This window comes from Pelodiscus sinensis, chromosome 6, assembly GCF_052426305.1.
Source record: "Pelodiscus sinensis isolate ZL-2025 chromosome 6, ASM5242630v1, whole genome shotgun sequence".
Taxonomy (NCBI): domain Eukaryota; kingdom Metazoa; phylum Chordata; order Testudines; family Trionychidae; genus Pelodiscus; species Pelodiscus sinensis.
This window is the reverse complement of record NC_143057.1, coordinates 95,517,879-95,540,331: the sequence shown is the minus strand read 5'-3', so window position 1 is coordinate 95,540,331 and position 22,453 is coordinate 95,517,879. Positions and strand designations below refer to the sequence as shown.

The 22,453-nt window shown below is 40.9% G+C and overlaps 1 protein-coding gene across 6 annotated transcripts in view; it reads right to left on the bottom strand.

The window, feature by feature from the left end:
- The window catches only part of PDE4D (phosphodiesterase 4D), a 1,058,382-nt gene that overhangs the window by 146,789 nt on the left and 889,140 nt on the right, over positions 1–22,453 (bottom strand). For all 6 annotated transcript variants that reach the window (XM_075932865.2, XM_075932866.2, XM_006139667.5 and 3 more), the window contains one exon: positions 21,923–21,972. In XM_075932865.2, the coding sequence (XP_075788980.1) occupies positions 21,923–21,972 (50 nt within the window). The remainder of the gene's footprint in view (positions 1–21,922; positions 21,973–22,453) is intronic.

Below are 22,453 nucleotides of genomic sequence, written 5' to 3'. Positions count from 1 at the left end.
CCACTATCACACTCCTCCCTTTCCATTTGGTGCAAAACAATCACATTCCATGCAGGCCCCAGTGCTCTGGCACAACCAAATCCTGACCTTGTTTCAAGTTATGATAAGAGGAACCTGCATACCAAATTTGGTGGTCCTAGATCTTACCATTTAGGACGAGTTCTTGAGAAAATGGACTCACAGACAGACTGATGGACACAAGACTGACACACAAATGCACAAACTTTCTAAACTATATAAAAGATTATGGAACCATTTAGAGATCCCATCCAACATTGGGGCCCAATTATGCTGGGCACTATATAGTAGCCCCTGTCATGAACAGCTTGCAGTCTAAATACACACAACAGAAAGAGTGGGAGGAAGGAAGTACTAGTTTAGGGAAGAAGTACTGATAGAGGAAGTGGATAAGCGATTGCACAGTATTACACAGGAAATACTGAAAACCAGATCTCCTGATCCCATCCCAGTGCCTTAATCATAAGACCAGGCTTCCTCTTAGGGTATAATATGTGACACATGACATCCATAGGGCCCTGAAAAAGCTCAATTCTATAAATGATCATTACTCTCTTAGGGTATGTCTACACTTGCCCCCTAGTTCGAACTAGGGAGGCAAATGAAGCATACCAAAGTTGCTAATGAAGCGCGGGATTGAAATATCCTTTGTTTGATTAGCATATTTGCAGCTGGTCGCCATTTTAAAATGCTGGTTGCCCGAATTAACTCGCAGCGTGTAGATGCGGTAGTCCGATCCAAAACCCTTCCCTTGGATTAACTGTTATTCCTCATTGCACAAGGAGTAACAGTTAATTTGAGGGAAGGGTTTTGGATTGGACTACTGCGTCTACATGCAGTGAGTTAATTTGGGCAACCGGCATTTTAAAATGGTGACTGGCTGCAAATATGCTAATCGAGCATGGGATATTTAAATCCCGCGCTTCATTAGAAACTTCAGTATGCTTCATTTGCCTCCCTAGTTTGAATTAGAGGGCAAGTGTAGACATAACCCTTATTCAGTAAATATAATGTCAACAAGAAAAAAATAATATACCGTATTTTCCGGCGTATAAGACTACTTTTTATACTAAAAAAAATCCCCCAAAAATCGGGGGTCGTCTTATACGCCGGGTATAAACATACTGTAGCTTCGGCTACATACAGAACGTCCCTGTGCTGATACTGTATGTACCGCGCTGAGCCAATCACGGAAAGCGGTGTCATCTATTAATGCATACAAAGCCTGGTCGGATTGGCTGAGTCAGAGAGGCGGGCTATTACAACCTTTGCCAATCCGAGCAGGCTTTGTATGCATTAATAGAATACACCGCTTGCCGGGATTGGCTCAGCGCTGTACATACAGTATCAGCACAGGGACGTTCTGTATGTAGCCGAAGCTACAGTACTGTATTAGGGCACATCCAGCGGGCTGGTGTTATTAAATGGTGTTGCCTCGGAAGGGGGGTAGTCTTATACGGTGAGTATAGGCCAAAACCTATGTTTTAACTGGAAAATTAGGGAGTCGTCTTATACGCCCAGTCACCTTATACGCCGGAAAATACGGTAGTCATATACTACTTTTTGCTTTAAGTTCTGAAGGAGCTACATAAGCATTTAGAGCACTTGAAAAATCCCAAAGTGGTGTCGATGTAGGACACAGATTTGAAAAGATATATGTTTGGATACTGCATGATGGTTGCTTTCATCCTGGGCCCATAATTATATTCAGGGCTCGACAAATAATGTAATCTACTCACCTGTGGTGAGTAGATTACAACCTGGAAGAGCTGGCACAGAGTGATCTGTGCATGCGCAGAACGCAGAACTGCGCGAAACCCGCCGCTGGTGAATGGGGCTCGCCACCGCTTGGCGAGCCCTGATTATACTAACATTCTCACAGAGGGTCAGATTCTACTACCACCCTTACTCATGTTCAGTAGACCCTTAGGATATGTATGCACAACAAAGTTATTTCGAAATAACAGCCATTATTTCGAAATAACTTTCCTAGCATCTACACAAGCCAACCGTTATTTCAAAATTAAATCGAAATAGTGGAGGGCTTATTTTGAAATTAGTAAACCTCATTCCATGAGGAATAACGCCAATTTCAAAATTGCTATTTCGAAATAAGTGCTGTGTAGACTCTTATTTTGAAAAAGGGGGCCTCCAGCCCTTCCCAGGGTGCCCTGGTGGCCACTCTGACCTCAACCAAGAATACTCCTCCTCCTCCCCCCTCACCTTGGAGGCCTTAAAGGGGTAGACTCTGGCCACAGTGCTTGTGCCAGCTCCAAGCCTGCCAGCCCAGAGTCAGCAGTCACTGCCCCTGACACAGTGGCCCCAAAACATGAGCCAGCAAGCCACAGGCAGCCAGCCCTCCACCGCTCCCCAGGAGCAGTCTGCCAGCTCCCAGGAGCCTGCCAGGGCCTGGAGAAGGCGGGCACCTTCCTGGTCCAGGGCGGAGATCATGGACCTTATTCAGGTTTGGGGAGATGCCCCTAAAGTCCATGATCTTCACACTAGATGGAGGAATGTGTCCATCTATGGCAGGATGGCTGCCAGCCTGGCCACCAAAGGACACATGCAAACCCAGGAGCAGATTCGCATGAAAATCAAGGAGCTGCAGCAGATGTATGCCAGGGCCACAGGGGGCAGCTCCCAAACAGGGGCAGACAACCTACCCTTATTTTGATGCATCCTGTGGGGTGGGACGGTCCCTGCCCCCCAGGTGGTCATCAACCCTGGGGCGGAGGGCCCTGACCGGGGCATGGAGAAGGAGGAGGGCCAGGAACCACAGGAGAGCGGAGGGATCGTGCTGCGCACCCAAGACCCCTGAGCTGTCCCAGCAGGCCTGTCGCTGGTGTCGTCCGAGGCCGGGGAAGAATCAACATGTGAGTGCCATCACTGTCCCCTTATGCAGGAGATGGGACGGGATGGAAACCGGGGACTGAGCATGTGGGCCTTGCTGTCCACGGATCACGCAGCAACCTGTGCATGTGCGAGCATGTGCCGTGCCATCCCTGGGCATGTGGCCCCAGCTGGCTGCCACACAGGGGCTTTACCCTGTTAGCCACATGCGTGTATGTATGAAGAGGCATGACAGTCTCCTGACTCTGGGGTGGGACATAGCAGGATGCCCTCCCTCCTCAAGGACACTCTACACAGAAGCAGGGGACATCTTCCCCTCCCGCCCACACTATATACAGCACAGGGGCATGGGTGTGGTCTTGAGGTAGCTCCCACTCCTGGGGATAGCAGGACATTCAGAACATGGCCTCTGTACAAGCACATCGGCTCTGATGGTTCAGGGTACAGCCATCCTTGCCTTGCAGAGTGGGGCTGGGTTTCACCTTCTGTGTCCCCAGGGATAACTGACCACTTCTCTTGTTTCCTCACAGCTGCACCAGCTGTGCATGCAGGGCACACCACACCACCCAGGACATGCTCCTGCACCTGAGGGCTCCGCATGAACGAGGTGTACAGCTAGTTCGGATTAGAAGCCTAATCCAAACTAGCTAGTCCGTGCCGCGTGTAGCCGTGCGGCACGGGGTCCGAACTAGCCGGCATTTAAAAATGGCGCCGGCCGGCTTCATGCAAATGAAGCCCGGGAAATTCAAATCCCGGGCTTCATTTGCAACTGCGATGACTACATTACCCCCGCTAGTTCGAACTAGTGGGGTAGTGTAGACATACCCTAACAGACTAACTCAGCTACTCCCTGAAGCTCAATAAACAAAGCCATAGATATTGCAGAGTAAGGCTATACTAAACCAGAGTACAAGTGTCAGAATTTGGCAATTTCTATACTAAACGGAGGATCAACCTGCAGAGGTTGATCTTTTAGCATTCAATTTAGTGGGTCTAGTAAGGGGGTGCTCCCCCTCTCAGCTCCAGAATTCCTTGCAGTTGCAAGGAGTAAGGGAAGTTGACAGGATTATTTCTCCTGTCGACCTCCTGCTGTGAGGCCACCAGAGAAATTTGGCGTATGGTACATCGTCTCCAGCCACGTTTTTAACATAGCTGGTGTTGCGTATTTTAAGATGACCTTCTGGTACTGTATAGATCTGAAATTAGTCACTTGATAAGAGAATTATTTAGAATAGAGACTATCTATTTTTGTCTTGCTGTTTTAAAATGATAACATCTTTTTAATAATGTAACATAGTTGGGTATATTTCTAAGCAGCACAAACATACGAAAATGATGTGGTTTACCACCTTGCTTTAGCTTTCCTGTGTGAAATGTTGACATGTTAAATGTATGAAACTTTCTGAAAATAGATGCTTGAAACAAAAGGGCATTAATTGACTTCTGATGATAGGACAAGAAGCAATGGGCTTAAATTGCAGCAAGGGAGGCTTAGGTTGGACATTGGGAAAAACTTCCTGTCAGGGTCGTTAAACATTGGAATAAATTGTCTAGGGAGGTTGTGGACTCTCCAACACTGGAGATATTTAAGAGCAGGTTGGATAGTCATCTATCAGGGATGATCTGGATAGCACTTTGTCCTGCTGTGAAGGCAGGGGACTGGACTTATAACCTCTCAAGGTCCCTTCCAGCTTTAGTATTCTATGATACTATGATTCAAATCACTTCATGAACATGGAATTCTTTCCCTCCCACTTAATTCTGCTATCCCCCTTTGTGCAGCAGATTCTCAGTATCATAGATGGAGTCTGTGATAATTGTGGCACAATAGAGTTCAAAATTACTTCTATATCCCATATGCAAAAAAAAAAAAAAAAAAAAAAAAAAAAAAAAAAGGCTGCTCTACCACTACAGAAGAGAAAAGAGTGTAACTGAAAACAAATAAAAAGCTATTACTGCAGCTGAGCCCCTGCATCTGGATCTTTGTTATCTGCAAACATTAGGGTTGGAATACTAGAAAAAAAAAAGGAGTTCAATTTGCAGAAGCTCTGCACAATGAGATACTAAATTCATCAGCATGTTCTCACATTTAATATCCTTGTGACATACAATTCACTCCCCACCACACTCTTGCTGAAAATGAAATCATATATATAGTAGCCCAGTGTCTGAGAGTCTGTAATGCTGAAATGCTGGCTGTTCCCTCCGGAGGTACTGTTGCCTGAAATGCTGGCTGTTCCCTCTGGGCAGTGCTGTTGCTGAAATGCTGGCTGTTCTCTCTGGGCGGCCTGTGCTGCATGGGGAGTGCGGGGCCCAAACGGCCACTTGCGCCCCTGTGGCAGCCCAGCTGAGCGGCAGAGAAATCAGCTGAGCGCCACGGCAGGAGACGAAGGGGGGCAGGGCAGTGACGTGCGGCGTGACAGCAGCTCCAGGCCCTGCCCCCTGGCCATGAACATCACCACCCCACCCCCCTCCGCCTCCCGCCGTGGCGCTCGCTGACTTTTGCATGGATTCCGCGTGGTATCAAGTGGCGCAAGTGACCGTTTGGGCTCCATACCCCTCATGCAGCATGGGGAGTATGGTGCCCAAATGGCCATTTGGGCTCCACGGACCCCCAAGTGAGAGGCAGGAGGAGGAGGAGAAGAGAAAGAGAGAGAAAGAGAGAGAGGCAGGAGGCGGAGGAGAGCTGAGGGGGGGGGGGGAGGTAGTAGGAGGAGGGGAGGGAGAGAGAGAGAGAGAGAGAGAGAGACCAGAGGCTCAGGAGAGAAGACTGACGTGGAGGAGAGACCTGAAAATCCCGTCTTATGATGGGCTAATTGGCTAGTATGAAAATAAAACCAAACCCAGTAATTCTGAATTTTGTAATCACAACAAAAACAAAAAAGGTTGTGATACATCTTTCCAGTATAGCTATTGGATTCTCATCCATTAGATGACTCACATCTGTCAGACATTTCCACGTCCCATTAATATCATTTGGTCAGCCTAGGTAATATGGTGATGTCAAACTCTTTTCAAGAGATTATTCTCTTTTATTTATTTTGGCACTGTCTTCTTTCTGGGCTTATTCTTATTGTCATCTTTTGAAATTCTTCAACTAAGAACTAATTGCTCAGTAGTTCCTACACCAGTTTTATTAAGCTACCAACATATGGCTTACTTAATACAAGGGGAATTTCAAATTTCTGTTTAATCCAGGAATTACTTGCGTAATTTATTTCTGAGTTATTTCCTGTTTCCTTAGTATTCCTACAGAAATAAATTGGTTGGTCTCCAGTGGCAAAAATCACACATAGATGAAATTCTGCCTGATTTATTATTAAGAGTAAACTACAACCATTATTATGTCAAAAGTTACACTGAATCTCATATCACTGTCTATTATTTACATTTTAATTTGGATTAGAATTGACTATTATTTCTACTTCACATCTAATCCATGCTTTCCAACAAAAATGTCAATGGTAAGATTTAGTTTCAAATACTACTGAAGAAAAATGTGAAATATATTTGTATACTTAAACACTAACTTAGTAGTGAAAAAAGAGGATTTTTTTCTATTTATTAAAAGTCAACTAGGATTTCATGGTGTGGCTGTGACTGGCCTAGTCATTCCGAACTTCATAGTGAATAAAACCCAGGCATTCCTGCGTCAAAAGAATAACTACCTGGGGTTGAATTTTCTTTATTTTTTTTTTATGAGCATTGTTGAGACTCTGACACAAAAATTATTGTGATTCAATCCAATAGAAGGCAATGGGAAATTGGCACCAGTGATAAACAATCTGTGCCCATCAAGGCTATAAGAAGCAGTCCTTTGATGGTGACTATTAAGAACAGAAATTTGAATTTAGTTACAAAATTAAAATATATTCCCTGAGTCTTGTCATACAACGTTTAAATTAGGCCCATTGCTATAACGCTGCTGCACATGCACTGCCTTTCATCACTTTCCCCGTAGCCTCAAAGGGAAGTTCACAACAATAAAAACAGTCTGTCTATAGATCTAGGTTTTTATGTGGACACAATGACCAGAACCTTAGCACTTCCCCAGGTGTTCATAATTCACCTATCTTCCTACAGTTAGGACTTTTGATGCATCATCATATCTCTAGGAGCAGTTCTAGTATGAGCCAGGTTACAACTGTTCCCCAACTAGCCACCTGTCACAGAACAACCCTATAGCACTGTGTATATAAATAGATATTCTAGAAATCACACAAGCTTCATGGGCTGTTTTCTGTGTAAAATGTTACCATAAATGGGTGAGTAATCTCAGGTCTGGGGGGGCCAAATGTGGCCCCCAGTTTGCCTGGATCCGGCCCGAGACTCATGGCCCAACCCTAACATTGGGGAGCCTGTGCTTCCACTCTAGTCCCCCTGCTACCTCACCGTGGGGCTGGAGCACACAAAATCTACTAACCTTCCCCCCAAGGCACTGGGGAGTGTCTTTCTCTTTCTCAATTGGGGGTCATGTTAGTGAAGGTTTGTTTTTGTTTTTTTGCTTCTCACTTGTGTGTGGCCCCCGACTGTTTTTTCTGTGGGTCAGCGTCTCCTGGCCCAAAAAAGGTTCCCCGTCCCTGCCATAAAGGATATCTATATTCAAAATATTCTAATAGCTGGAGATACGATGCTGAAGTCATAACTGTGGGAAGATAGGTGAATTATGAAGACGTGAGGAAGCGCTGAGGTTCTGGTCATTGTGGCCACATAAAAACCTACGTCTATAGACAGACTGTTTTTATTTTTGTGTATTTTAGCTGAAGAGCTACAAGCATCACAGAAATGAAAATAAATGACATCAGCACCACCAGTTTTACTTCTCTTGTTGATTTTCTTCACCACAAGATAAACCACTCTTCGATCTTTCAGTTTATTTTGTCATTCTCATTACTGTAATAAATGTGGCGTAGCATCACACATGCTCCTCAAAGCACAGTGACAGTAAATGATCCAACAAAGATCACAAAGAAGATGAAGAATGCAAAGTTTGTCGTCATCATGTCCTGCTTTTCAATGAAATGAATAGTTTTGGTGAGGTGATTCGCAGAACCATAGATAATAAAGCCAAGAAGGAATTCTGTGATCATCTGCTCTGACCTCATATGTGACACAGGCCCATAAGACTTTCCTGAATTAATTTCCAGTTGAACTAGAACACAGCTTTCTAGAAAAAAAATCTCATCTTGATTTTTAAAATTTCCATTGTGAAGAATCCATCACAACCCTTATTCCAAGGGTTAATTACCTCACTGTCAAAAATGTGCACCAATATATCTATTCTCAAATTGACTAGCTTCAGCTTCCAGTCATTAGATTGCTTTATACCTTTTTCTGCTACAGTCAAAAGCTCTCTGTTAGGAAATTTCTATTTTCTATGTAGGTACATATAGATTATGATCTAGTCACCACTTATTCTTCTCTCTGTTAAATTTAGCAGAGAGAGAGCACTGAGTTACTATAAAGCATGTTTTCCTATTCTCTAATCATTATCATCACACTAATCTAAACCTTCCTCAATTTATCAACATCCTTCATGAATTGTGAATAAGAGAACTGAGCACAGTGCTCTGGCAGCAGTGCCAAATACAAAAGTAATATAAACTTCTGTAAAGCCAACGGACCCAGGTCATTGGCAGGTGGGTTGAACCTGCTAAAGCCATGAGCCTCTATCACTTGAAAAGCCAGCTAGTTCTTAGGTAGGCTACTTCACTCCCCCTTCTTAGTCCCTCTAGGTTACATACTTTCCTCAGCTGAGTAAGCACATCCCATGCTTTGGAGACTTACCAGCAGTTCATATCAGATGAGCCCTCACTTGCAAAGCCAACAGACACTGGTTATCAGCAGGTGGGATTGAACCTGGAATTTTATGGGCTAATGCTAACTGGCTCTTAACTAAGGCTGTAGAGAAGACATCACATTCCCTTTCTCAGTGGTCTCAATACTTTCCTTACTCCTACTTGATATTCACCTGTTCATACATTCAATGATTTCACAAGCCGTTTTGCCTCAGTCTTGCACTGCGAGTTCACGTTCCCAGCTGTTCATTCACCTTGACCCCAAGTCTTTTTCAATAACATGCCTTCCCAAGGGTCCGCCTTCCCTTGCATAGCCTACATTCTTTGTTCCTACATATATGACTTGACATTTGGCCATATTGTTTCTTTTTGTAACTGCAGCTCAGTGGTAATTTCTCATGTACAATTTTGAGACCATGTCAGTTAGTCATTTTTAATCAATTTAATGTGTTCCATGTTTGTTTGTATGACTCTAATCTCTGACTCAAAATATCAGGTAGTACCAAGTCAAATGGCCAGCACTATTAGTTTTATCATCAACCAAACCTGTACTTGCCTTAGAAAATAATATCAAGTTAGTTGGACAAGATCTATTTTCCATAAACCCATAATTACTAGCATTAACTATATTACTCCTCATTCATTTTTATTAACTGGTGCTGTACCTGCTGTATCCATTATTATGCCTAGGACCAATATTAGGAAATAAAGAAGATAAAGAAGATTTAACAGAAAGCAAGCCAAGGAAAGTGTCAGGAAAAAGCAAAATGCCATCCTAATTTGGGTTTAAAGATGGTAAACTAGATCTGTATTAGGATTTAAGTGGTATTTCAAGTTAGGGCTAGCTATGCTGAGATAGCTAATTCTATAAAAACACACTCTTTCTTCTAATCTAGACAAAATCTAATAATCTCTTTCATAATTTTTTAAAAGAGAATTTATTGCATTTCTTCAGTTTTGGCACAAATAGTTTAGGTATTTTTTTAAAATCTATTGCAGTACTACTAAAAATAAAATTAAATTAGATGATGCTTGAGTATAGAGGACAGAAAAGTGTGTTGAGCTCAATACAGCCACAACTCACCCCACATCCATTCTGAAACACTCTCATTCACCAAAAATTAAACATAAACAAAAATATTAATAAATAAATAATCAGGGCCAGTGTCTATTAATCTCACTTTTAAATTAAGTTTGGATTTTTTTAAATTTGGGAATGACTTTTCTCCATCCAAAAAATGGAGGAGAAATCCCAGAGTGGGGAGGCATCTATGATAAAATCTTAGGCTTTTCAACATGGATGTTTTCAAGTTCAGCAGGTGTTAAATTATGATTGTACTTTTTGTGAAGTAAATTAAATTTTATAAAAGTCTTTAAATTTGAATAAGCTGTCAACTGTTAGTGTAGGCATTGGATAAAACACTGAGAAATGCATCCTACTAGAAATCTTGTTAACTAATATCTTTAACTAACATGATGTTAAACATAACTTAGCAACTAGTCTAGACAGGATTGATCATGGTTAGCCCTTGGGTCCTTGTATTTCACTACAGGAAAAGTCTGAATTTCTCTAACATTTTCTTTAGCTCAGTTTAATCTAAGACCAGGGCTATTTGTTTTCTATCCAGATGTTAGTGACTTCATCCCCTTCCGTATAATCAATAACTTAAACAGGGTGTCCAAACCTGCCCCACTTCTCCTTTTTCTTGGTCTACCCAACTTCAGTTAATCACCAATCAGCCAAGAAATACATCTTAACCACACAAAAATAACACCCACGGTTACCTCAGTCCTCCATCTGTTCCCATTCAAGTAAATGAGCTTTGCCGCATGCCTGGAAGGTCAACAGATTGAGGTGGGGAGAATGCTGAAAAGGATTAAGCATTCATGGAGAATGTTCTCCCTGATACTCCTCATTGAAGGATGTTAAATTTGGGTTATTTTAATAATCTAGCAGTTGATAGAATTTTTATCAACTACTTGATTACTTAATAGGGGAAGGCAGCCCCACTAAATTTTGGCCTGCATTGGGACCAAACCGAACTACAATTTAAAAGGCAATAGGAGTCAGGCAGCCTGCCCCCCGGCTCTTGCTGCATTTTAAACTGCAGAGCCACAGTGGGGTTTGTTCCCCAACCAAGTGTGAGCAGGGAAATAGCCAGACTGCCTGTCCTCCTGGCTCCTAATGTTAAAGGAGCAGTGGAGGGGGGAAGTGAAGACAGTGCTGCGGGGAATTGGCTTTTAAGATGGCTTCCCCTCCTCCCCCAGCACCAGCTCCTGCTGCTCCCCCTCTTGCTACCTCTGATATAGCAAGGGGTGGGAAGAATGCTAGTAGTTGACTCGACTACCCGATAAGCTTAAGTTAATTGACTACTCTCTTACATACCTATCCTCATTTTACATGAAGAAGGAATATAAATTGTAGTTTTTACATATTTTTCTGAATAAAATTTGGTAGATGCTTTTACCCCCTACATATAAAGGACAGAAAACCAGGGATGGACTACACATTTCCCATTGTAAGCAGCTACTACAGGACTGTAATTTACAACAGCCCTGCACAGAACAACACAGAGGGATAGGTGTTAGTAGCAAATTGGATCATCACTTACATAGATCAGAACAAACCCTTCATGGAGACATGAAAGGACTAAGGATGCTGTTTCAACCCAGGAACTGGACTAGTGGCTGTGGAGATGCAGCAGAACTGTTGTGTCCTGTGTGTGGAAAGAGGGTGGGTTCTGTCCTCCCAAATCCTTTCCTAAGCCCATTTCCTTTGTGCAGGAAAACGTGAGTGGATTTAAATTTACAGTGCCTGGTGTCTTGTACAACAATGAAATGGGCAGTGTCTGAATGAACTACCTCAATTCTTCTGTCTGTTGAATCGTATTTGTCTGTTGAATCCATACACATTCTATTATCCTGGCACAACCAAACCCTACCTTATGATAAGAGGACGCTGAATACCAAATTTAGTGGTCTTAGCTCTTACTGTTTAGGAGGAGTTATTGAATAAATGGACTCACGGATGGACAGACAGACACAAATTTCTAAAATATATAGCAAGATAAAATGTTCCTTTAAAAAGCGATGCTCAAGCCTCTATATATAAACTCTATATTGTTATATATACTTTGGATTCTATAATTTCCACTCCAACTCATCTGATGAAGTGGGTTTTACCTACAAAAGCTCATAATTCTATATATTTGTTAGTCTTTAAGGGTATGTCTATACTAGCCCCCTAGTTTGAACTAGGGAGGCTAATGTAGGTATTCGAAGTTGCAAATTAAGCCCGGGATTTAAATATCCCGGGCTTTATTTTCATCGTCCCATCCGGGTGCCATTTTTAAATCCCCTTAGTCCGAACTAACTGGCCGCGGCTACATGCGGCAGTCAAACATTAACTCGAACTAAGTCCTAAGTTTGAGTTAACTGTTACACCTCGTGTAACACCTCGTGGAATGAGGTGTAACAGTTAACTCGAACTAAGGATAGCCTCCTTTTATTTAGGACTAGAAGATTTATTCAGCATTGCCTGGGTCCTTAACTCAAATAAGTTTTAAAAAACAACAAGTAGTTTTGGAGTACTTTAGAGACTAACAAAACATGTAGATGGTATCATGAGCTTTTGTGGGCACAACCCACTTCTTCAGAAAGCTCATGATACCATTTACATGTTTTGTTAATCTCTTAGGGTGTGTCTAGAATACAGGGTTTTGTCGACAAAAGTCCACTTTTGTCGACAAAATTATACCTGTGTCTACACTGCCACTGAGTTCTGTTGACATAACGTCAACAGAACTCAGCAGTTTTGTCGACAGCTGTAAACCTCATTCTACAAGGAATAACGCCTTTTGTCGACAGAGTTCTGTTGACAGAAGGCATTATTGCACCTACCCTGTCCTTTGCGTCTACACTGTCATGTCAACAAAACTTCTGGATGTAGTCTAGACGCTCTTTGTCAACAAAACGTCTGTCGACAAAAGCCTGTAGTCTAGACGTACCCTCTGGTGCTGCAAAACCATTAGTCATTTTTTAAGTTTTTCCAGTTGCAGACTAACTTGGCTACTACCCCTCTGAAGCTTTCAAATAAGTTTTGTTTTTCTTCACTTAAATCATTGTTCTGGGATGGGAGTGAGGTACATTGTTCTGGGATGGGAGACGACCTCAGCCCTCACTCACTGCAGCAGCTTGTGGTGAGGTGAGAAGCACCTGACCATGGCTGCTGCAGTGGGCATAGCTGGGGAGGGGTGCATGTCTCTCCGAGTAGGGGAGAGACAGCCACGTGAACAGCCACACAAATTCTCTGACATATATAGTAGTTAGTTGCCCCTTTTCCCACCTTTCCTACTGCTGGCCCAATGAGATTATAGATGTCCCAGCCCCCATCTCTGGTCCCTTTCTGTCTCCCTGTGGTCATTCTACTCTCCTACCAGACCCCTCCATTTTCATTTAATCAGAAACCATTAGTTCCAGGCATATACTGTTGTCCTGGCCCAACCAAACCCTTACTTTGTTTTAAGTTATGATAAGAGGAAGCTGCATACCAAATTTAGTGTTCCTAGCTCTTACTATTTGGGAGTAGTCCTTGAACAAACAGACTCCTGGATGGACAAACAGGTAGATGCACATTTCTTATAAAAAGCAATTAAACTTCATTTTGGACTAAGAAAGCTGAAATACTAGGACGAGCCACCCAAGCAACAGACAAGGTTGGTTAGAAGCTTCACTTAGTGGGGAGAGTAGTTTCACTGAAAGCAAACACAAGATTCTGTCTAATGAATTGTTTAAGGGCATATGTCTGCAGCAAGAAGCAGCCAGAGAAGGAAAGTATAGGGAAAGCAAAAGAAATCTTGGTAGCTTGGTTCTGAGAGAAAGCCAGGAGAGAAAGCTTTTTTAGATAGAGCTCTGGCTGGAAAGAGACTTGGAATTATAAGCAAAGAAACGGACTCCTGTTGTTTGATTCCTTGATGGAAACAGCACTTCTGCACATTCTTTATAAATAGTGTTGTACCAAATAAATGCTTGACTCCCGCATCAGTTTTCTAATGGAAACTACCTATAAGACCCAGAATGTTGGCTTATTGCTCAGGTCAAAAGGAGTAACAATATATTATTGTTTAAATAGTCTTTGCATTCTTATACTATACATATACATATTTCTGGTTATGTTTAAATAAAATGTCCCAATACTGGCTAGTATAGGCCTGATCCACAAAGAAAATCTCTCATTGACTTCGGTAGGCTTTTGATCAGGCCTAGGCTTCCAAAGCTTCTCTATGAAAAATAAAATGTTCCTTTAAAAAGCAATGCCCAAGCCAAGTCTTGAAATAATCAAGTCATAGTGTTATAATCATGATCTATCTGCCACTACAGCCTTTAAATCCCAAAGGCGCTGCTACCAGCATTTCAATAATGTTAAGAAAAAATTGTATTGTTGGTTTTCATAACCTAGATAGGTCCTGGTCTGGGAAAAATAAAGCTCAGAATTTTTTCAATGGTCATCTAAAAGGATACAAGAAAAACCCCAGACTGCTAGCACAGCTCTCCACAAATAAATATACTACACTCAGCGGTTAGCGGTTAATTCAAAATAGGATTTCTTATGCAATAGTTAATTACGAGGGGATCTAGAAAGAGAATAGAGTTTAATATTTTCTAGATTAAAACAGAGCTTTTAGATTCTAAGAGCAATGGCATTATCACTACTCCATCCAAATATACCTTTGTAAGGAGGTAGAATACGTCATCTAGACCAAGTCATTAGGCTTTTAATCCTACTTCCACCTCAGCCATCTGTTGCCTACTTTCATTTCTGTCTGTAAAGCCATGTGTATAAGCCCCTTACATAACTCCAACCCTCTCCCCCCAAACAGTGCAGGCACATAGGACATAAATACAGATCTGCATTACTTAACTCGGGCTATTAAGACATACATAATGGATCTTTCAATTCTATATAATATAAAGTATTGTTGTTTCAGCTCCAGTTGTTTTTCAAATCACCCTTATTTTATATATGGATAATGAGCTTGGATTAATAAAAACATCTACATCTCAACATTAATTTAGGAAAATGGCAAATTTTCCTTGTATATAATTCTAGAATCACTGTTCAATGTGATTTATTTTTGAAGGATATCATAAAGAACACTTATTTCCTGAAAAATATGTCTCCCTTCCTTGAAATTTTTTTCCTGTTTTTTTTGTTTTTGTTTTGTTTTGTCTGCTGTTTCTAATTGGCAATTGGTGTCTGAAATTAGTGACACATACTGGCAGCAAAAGGCTATTCTGGTTCTAAGTAACAGTACCAAAAAGGAAATACCAACTCAGGAGAAGAGTGTGTTATACACTGTGTTACTAGCCTACAAAACTAATTTCATTTTTGCTAAGAAAAGGGGAGGAAAGAGGTTTATGAAGTTAGGTGTATACACATTGGGCACAATCTACTTACTGCAAATGAAATTCCAAAAATTCACTGAAGCCAGAAAGGCCAGTAATTAGTAACACAAAGCTAGTAATGGAATACACACATATAGAGCACATATATAGGTTATAGGAAATAGGTAAGTAATTAATGGGACTCTAACTTCTACAGCCAGGTGTCAAATAATTCACTTTTAACCAAAATTAGCTAAACATAGAGGTCAGAATGAATCTCTTTTTGTGTCTTAGAGGCAAGAACTGAGTTGGACACAGTTAACAATGTATTTTGTTTATTATAAAATTCTGCTCAGCAATGTCAACAAAACAATGAGATTTATATTGTTATGCAGTATGGATATCATTTGAATTTCACAATATTAGGACTCCATCAACGTGAACAGCACACACACTAACATACCAAATCTCATCAAGTATTTCTTTCAATCTACTATATATTTTAGAGAGTTTTTGCATCTGTCTGTGTGTCCATTTGTCCACGAGTCCGTTTGTTCAAGAACTGCTCCTGAACGATAAGAGCTAGGACCAACAAATTTGGTATGGAGTTTCCTCTTATTATAACTTAAAGCAAGGTCTGGGTTTGGTTGAGCCAGGACAATGGGATGTAGATGGAATGAGGTTTTTTGCATCAAATGGAAAGGGAGGGGTATGAGAGCAGAATGACCACAGGAGGGCAGCATGTGCCCCAGCCCCAGGGAGCAGCCACTGGCCAACAGCATGGCCCCCTGCCACCCAGCCTACCCTGGGGAGCAGCTCCTGACCAACACCCTAGGTCACCCCCAGGCCACTGTGGCATGCAGCCTCTGCCACCATGGGAAAGGTTGAAAGGTTCCAGGTGGGAAGGAGCTGAAGATACTGTATTTAGTGGAGACATGAGCTTCTCCAAGCAGTAGGGGCACCTCTATGTGTGGTTGCTGACAAACAAAATGGAGGCAGAGGATGTGTTTTGTTAAGTCTGGCATCCTGGGCATACTCAGTCATGTACCAGGAAGGGCTGGGGGAGGAGGGTAAAATCTAAGTAAAGTTAACTAAACTACACTAAGCAGAGTTATTTACAGTATTTAGTCTTTTGTTAAAATGTACAGGAACAGTGTTGGAGGATCAGTCTGTGGACACTGGAGGGTTCCATCTCAGACCAGGTGGCAATAAGAAGGAGCTTCAGAGGCCTCCACACAACTCCTTATAGTCTCAGATCAGAGTATGAGTAGAAGCGTGCAGATATGGATTAATGGATATAGCTAACAAGAATCTTCCAGTCTCTGGCATATGGAATATATGTGTATCCCTGATGGAATACATATGGGCTATGTCTACACTGGCAACTTCTTGTGCAAGAACCATTGTTCTTGCGCAAAAACTTGCTGTCTGTCTACACTGCACATGCGTTCTTGCGCAAGTAAATTTACAGTATAGCGTTGTAAAACAGGGCTTCTTCTGGAAAAGGTATTCCTCTCCCCACAAGGAATAAGCCCTCTTGTGCAAGAGCTCTTCCACAAGAGGGCAGTGTAGACAGGCAACATGAACTTCTTGCTCAAGAAGCCCCTATGGTTAAAATGGCCATCAGAGCTTTCTTCTGCAAGAGAGCATCCACACTGCCATGGATGCTCTTGCGCAAAAGCACATCTCTTGCACAAAAGCACGTCAGTGTAGATGTGCTCTTGTGGAAAACTTCTTGCGCATGAACTCTTCCGCAAAACAGTTCTTGCACAAGAAGCTGCCAGTGTAGATGTAGCCATAAGGAATAAGACTGAAAAATAAGGGTACGTCTAGACTACAAGCTTTTGTTGACAGAAGTTTTGTTGACAGATACTGTCGACAAAGCCTCTGTCGACAAAGAGCATCTAGACTACATCTAGTTCTGTCGACAAAGCAAACCGCTTTGTTGATATGACAGTGTAGACGCAAAGGACAGAGTAGATACAATAATGCCTTCTGTTGACAGAACTCTGTCGACAAAAGGCGTTATTCCTTGTAGAATGAGGTTTACAGCCATCAACAAAACTGCTGAGTTCAGTCGACGTTATGGTATAGTTTTGTCGACGCAGGTATAGTTTTGTCGACAAAAATGGACGCAGTGTAGACGCAGGTATAGTTTTGTCGACAAAAATGGACTTTTGTCGACAAAACCCTGTAATCTAGACACACCCTAAGATTTTGTAAGCCTACGTGGTATACATCTTCAAATCCTCATCAAAATTGTTTGCTGTGGTAAAATATGTTTAATTAAAATATCAGTAAATTGTACACCAAAATCAAAGAATCCAGAAACACAAATAACAAAACAGTCAAGCTTCCTTCCACATACACAGGGACTGAACCAACAACAACAACAAAATCTCTCTTGTCCTCAGAAGAAGGCCTTTTGGCCTTCCATGTCCTGCCAATGGTTTAGGAAATCTCCCCTAACTCAATCAGCTAGAGTTAGGATAGTCAACACATTTATCTTGCCTGGCAGTTTAGTCTATGAAAACTTCTCATGAATCAGAAAAAAGTATATCCCAATGGCAAGTGAATTGTGCCTAAATCAGGAGGGCTGGCATACTTGCTGCAGTTTCTTCTCGACTAGGATGTGTTTTATATACCTAAAACTTTTAATGAACTCCAGAAGCTTCATTCTTTTAAAAGGCGACAATGATAATGACATTGAAAGGTTTTACTTTGTTAAGTGGTCCAAGTTATTATTTTAAGCAGCATTAGAGGCCACTCAATTTCATATAGCCATACCCAGGTTAGCAGCAATGCAACAGTATTATAAGATTTAGCCACTGTAAGGCATGCATCTTTTGTTCTTTACTGCCCCCTCATGTGTTTTCCTATGTATTTTATTCCCTGCTATTCACCAGTGGAATCATGGAAGCTAGAAAAGACAAAAACCTCTAAATCATCCAGCACATCACCCTGCAGCATTACACTGTATTTTTCTTTATCCCAGTTTAGTTTTAAAAGTCTCAAGTGGCAGGACTTTTACTACATTTTCTGGGAGACTAGGCTACAGTTTAAGACATCGCAGTCAGGAAGATTTTCTGATAGCCAGCAAGAATGAGCTATCTTAATTTCATCCAACTACCTTAACAAGCTTTTCAGATCAACTGTGGGTTTTGAGGGAGTGTTTGAATGTTTGTGTGTATAAAGTGAGATGGCAAATAAAAAGAATAGAAAACTATTACACAGCTGTTTTGCAGAAATAATTTTATTTCATAATTTCAAGGTTGATACTACTTATTTGGTTACCTTGCTCAAAGCTAATAGTCATTATTTTCAATTAAAGAAAACCACAGTGTTTCAAAGATTTTCAGACTAATTTAATTTGGAAGGTATTTTTTTAAAGGGGATAGGTAGTCAAACATAATTCAGTTTGTAACCCTTGGAGGTAGAGGGCTTTATACTTTTTGAATCTGAGTTTTTAGCTACTTTTAGTCCTTTGTAGGACTTACTATTTCACTGAGCACAGTATATTATTTACTGTGGAAGAGTTTGTTGCCTAACAAGTCTGGAATTTGTGGAAGTGTGATTTCTAGAACTGGGCATATTTATTTTGTGATTATTTCATGATTTAACTCTTATTACAAATTTTCCCAGTTCATTTGTTTTAATCTTTCCATTTCTGATTTGCAACTGTAATTTTTTCCTTTTTAAAATGTGTCTGCTGTCACTTTGGATATTTAGGCTTTTTTATTTTTATATATTAAAAAAATTGCTCATCCCATGCTCTAAGCAACCCGATGAGTTATTAAGAAAAAATCCATAATAATAAAATAAAACAATTATAAAACACTGGTTGATTGCATTTGACAGCCATTCAGCAAGATGATATTAGAAAAAAAAACTTCACCCCTCAGCTGATTCCAATAAAAGCCTAAACACCATCCTTCAGAAGTTCTATTTAAAGAAATGACTAAGGAGAATAATTATTCAGAATATTAGACAGTGTGATATTTAATCAAAAATATCAGCCACGCTTTTAGTGGATATATCTATATGTATTGGTTAGTCGCTCTAGAGCCAGATTGTGGGGCTAGAGCCAGAAGCTGCACTTTCTATGTGAACGTGGACAAATTAATGTAAGTCAAACTTTGTTCAATTAATAAGTAAATACTCCTTATTGAATTGAGTAAGTACTGTCCATTTTAAAAGCCACCCAACTCTTTCCTCACTTTCCACCATGTATCAATACTTTCTTTAAAGGTTTCTGGTCAAATGATCCAACAACCTGGTTGCCATACTCTCTGCCAAACAATTTGAAAAACTGTATCCATGTGCTTCAATGAATTCCAATATCAACTCCTTCCAGCTAATACATTCTTTCTCCTCATTTGGGCTTCCTTAAAACGAGTAACTATAATTAAAAACATTTCCTTATGATCTCAATAAAGAAACGCCCCATTCCCTTCCTTATTTTCTTTGTATCTCTTCCTCAGCTTTTTTTTATACCTTTGTCCTTGCTGCCTTTTATAGTAGGAACTCCCTTCACATCCTAACATCCTACCTTTCCTCTTTTAAAACCTACCTGAGAACACCTTTTTCCTAGGAAGCCTATCAACGTTAATCTACCGCCCAAAGTGCTTATTATTTACTTTAGCGACAATGCATCATCCATCTATCTAGTTTATTAGACTTGTGCCTGGTGCCCTCAGGTTCCTGCTGACAGCTTTAGTAGTGCTGTCTGTGCTGTTGTGATTGGTGTTCCAGTTGTCTGAAAATCTAAATATTTAGAGCACAATGAGCAGCATTGATTAGAGGACTTGCCAGTAGTAAGGAAGCCTGAGAGGCAGTACTTCAGACACCTCTGCCAAGAGTCAAAGGGGACAGGTAGAGCCAGCCAAGGATTGCTTTTTTTAACTGTTGTGAGAAAGGTAGGAAAAATGCTTGTATATTTCTTTCTTCTTTGGTGCATTGCTTTGGTGTAACATGCATTGCTATGATTTTATATGGCCCAGGAAGGGATCTATGTAAACTCTGTGCTTAGTCATTAAAGTCTGTTACTATAGAAATAACAATAATATTAAATACAACATTATGTCTAGGGATGGGCAGATCAGTTCAGGCAAAATACCATTGACATTAAACCCTTACTCATCAGCCAAATTGACTCTTAATCTTGTTCATGGTCTACAGTGATGTAATACTACCCTCAACATAAAAATCTTTTGGTCTTTCAGATGCAGCTACCTTCTTATGGAGGTTAGACATGGCAGATCTGCTAGCCTTTCTGGTGGAGCATGTTAACATTACATGACATTAAACTACCCTGCACTTCACTGCTGTCTACTGTTGCTCCCTTTAAATGTGTTGACAGAGAAAAGTTTTCTAGTCTAATTGCTCCCTGAGTGCACCTCAGATCTTACAGGCATTCAGTCCTCAAATGATACATTGCTTCTGACATGCACATTGCACTCTGGAAATTGAATAAAGGAAAACCTCCAGATCAGTGGGATATTTTAAGACTGTAACAGTGGCATCCAGCAGAGTCCTACTGTGTGGGCAGCTACTTTTGCTGGAGGAAAAAAGATGTAGAGGAGCTTCTAAGACACTGGTTTGCATGTGCATATACAACTTCTGTTAGGGTATTCAAATTGTGGGATGCAATCCAGACCAGTGAGAGGTACCCAAAGAGAGAATAGCTGGGGTGTTTTCTGGCTCTGACTTTTTTTCCAGTCACCCTTTGAAATGCCATCTCAGCACCCTACTTCCAGCCAAAATCTCTCACTCCCATTCCAGTCCACTCCTGCACCCAATCTCCCACCCAGACTCTGCCCCCAGCCCACTCCTGTACCTAGCACTGGCACAGACTTTGCATCCACCCCAGCCTTCTGCCATCCCAATGCCATTTGGTCCAGTACTATTCATTTGTACACCCTGCACATTTTAGATTCAGAAGCGCAATTAGCAAAACTACTCTATCCCAGGAAGCCATCTTGGTTATGACAATCTTATATCTTGTTTAGATGAAGCATTCATGCAGCCCACTCACTAGGTTGCTCATTGCTGATTTGTGGGATCAGTGAACATAAGGCTGGCATCCAAGTGCTATGGGGGAATTTATGCTTTATGAAGGAAACCATGCAGAACACAGCAATTTTACGTCATTTCAAACCTAAACCAAGTCAAACATAGTGGTTTTGGCCAAACTTCACTTCAGTACCAGGATTCATTCTAATGCTGAACTCAAAGTGCAACTCAGTGAGTATGAACCCATCTGAACAAAACAAGAAAACAAAAAATATTGATCATGAAACCTAGGCTCCCAAATCACTTATGTACTTTGAAATCCTTTCCGTTCACACTGGGTACTAAATCATACTAAGACACTGCCTGTGGAACTTTACTTTCCAATGAGTACGTCAATTTGTTGCTTATACCATGACTAGATTTCAGGGTATCAATTTACCACTATGCAGTATTACCCATAGTTCCATATTAATATAAACAGAAGAAATGGAGGACAAAAGATATTGGTTTATTGACATTTCCAACATCTCAAAAACAGTCTGGGAGTGAACATACATCAACACCAAGGATACAGCTATATCTGTGTCTATGGATCTATATCCATAGCTATATCTGTGTCTATGGATCTATATCCATAGCTACCCATGTCTAAAATGACATATCACTGGAAGGAGAGAATTAATTTTCTATGTCTGGCAAAAAAAATTGCCAAATCCTTTTTTACAAAATAAACGTATGGCTCTAAAAGAATATATTGTTTTGATTTCAAAGAGCCATACATTTTTAATTACATTTTTATTTCATAAATAATTATTCAGCTCATTATACTTTCACTTTGTGCTTATATTAATCTCTCTTACCTGTTATAGTTGCTTTATTGATGGATGGTTGGTTACACATGGGTGACCGTCTGACAACAGGAAAAAAAGCATAAATGTATAAGGTTTTATATTAGGGCATTCTTTAAACCATGTGTATGAAAACACTTTTATTTCAGAGATTAGATTGTGTTGGAATGTATAGAAACTGACAAAAATAGTTCATTTGGAGTACATACAAAGGTGAACAGAACTCATGAATGAACCTCATACTGCTCCTCATCTTGCAAACTCCAGCATGGGATGTTTTCAGGAATTACAACAGAATTGAAGAATCATACTTAAACACAGTTCACATTTACTTATATTTAAATGGAGTTGTATGACAGTTTAGGAAGTCCCAGGTCCTTATCTAGCACAATAGCTCAAACCTCATGCAGAACCAGGCCTGCACATCATCTCATACAATTTTACATTAATTAAACTGTAAAGTTTTGGGGATGGTTGCAGTGAATCCCTACATAATCCCCATTTTCAGTAATATGCTAGTAATTCTTTGGAGTTTCCAGAATT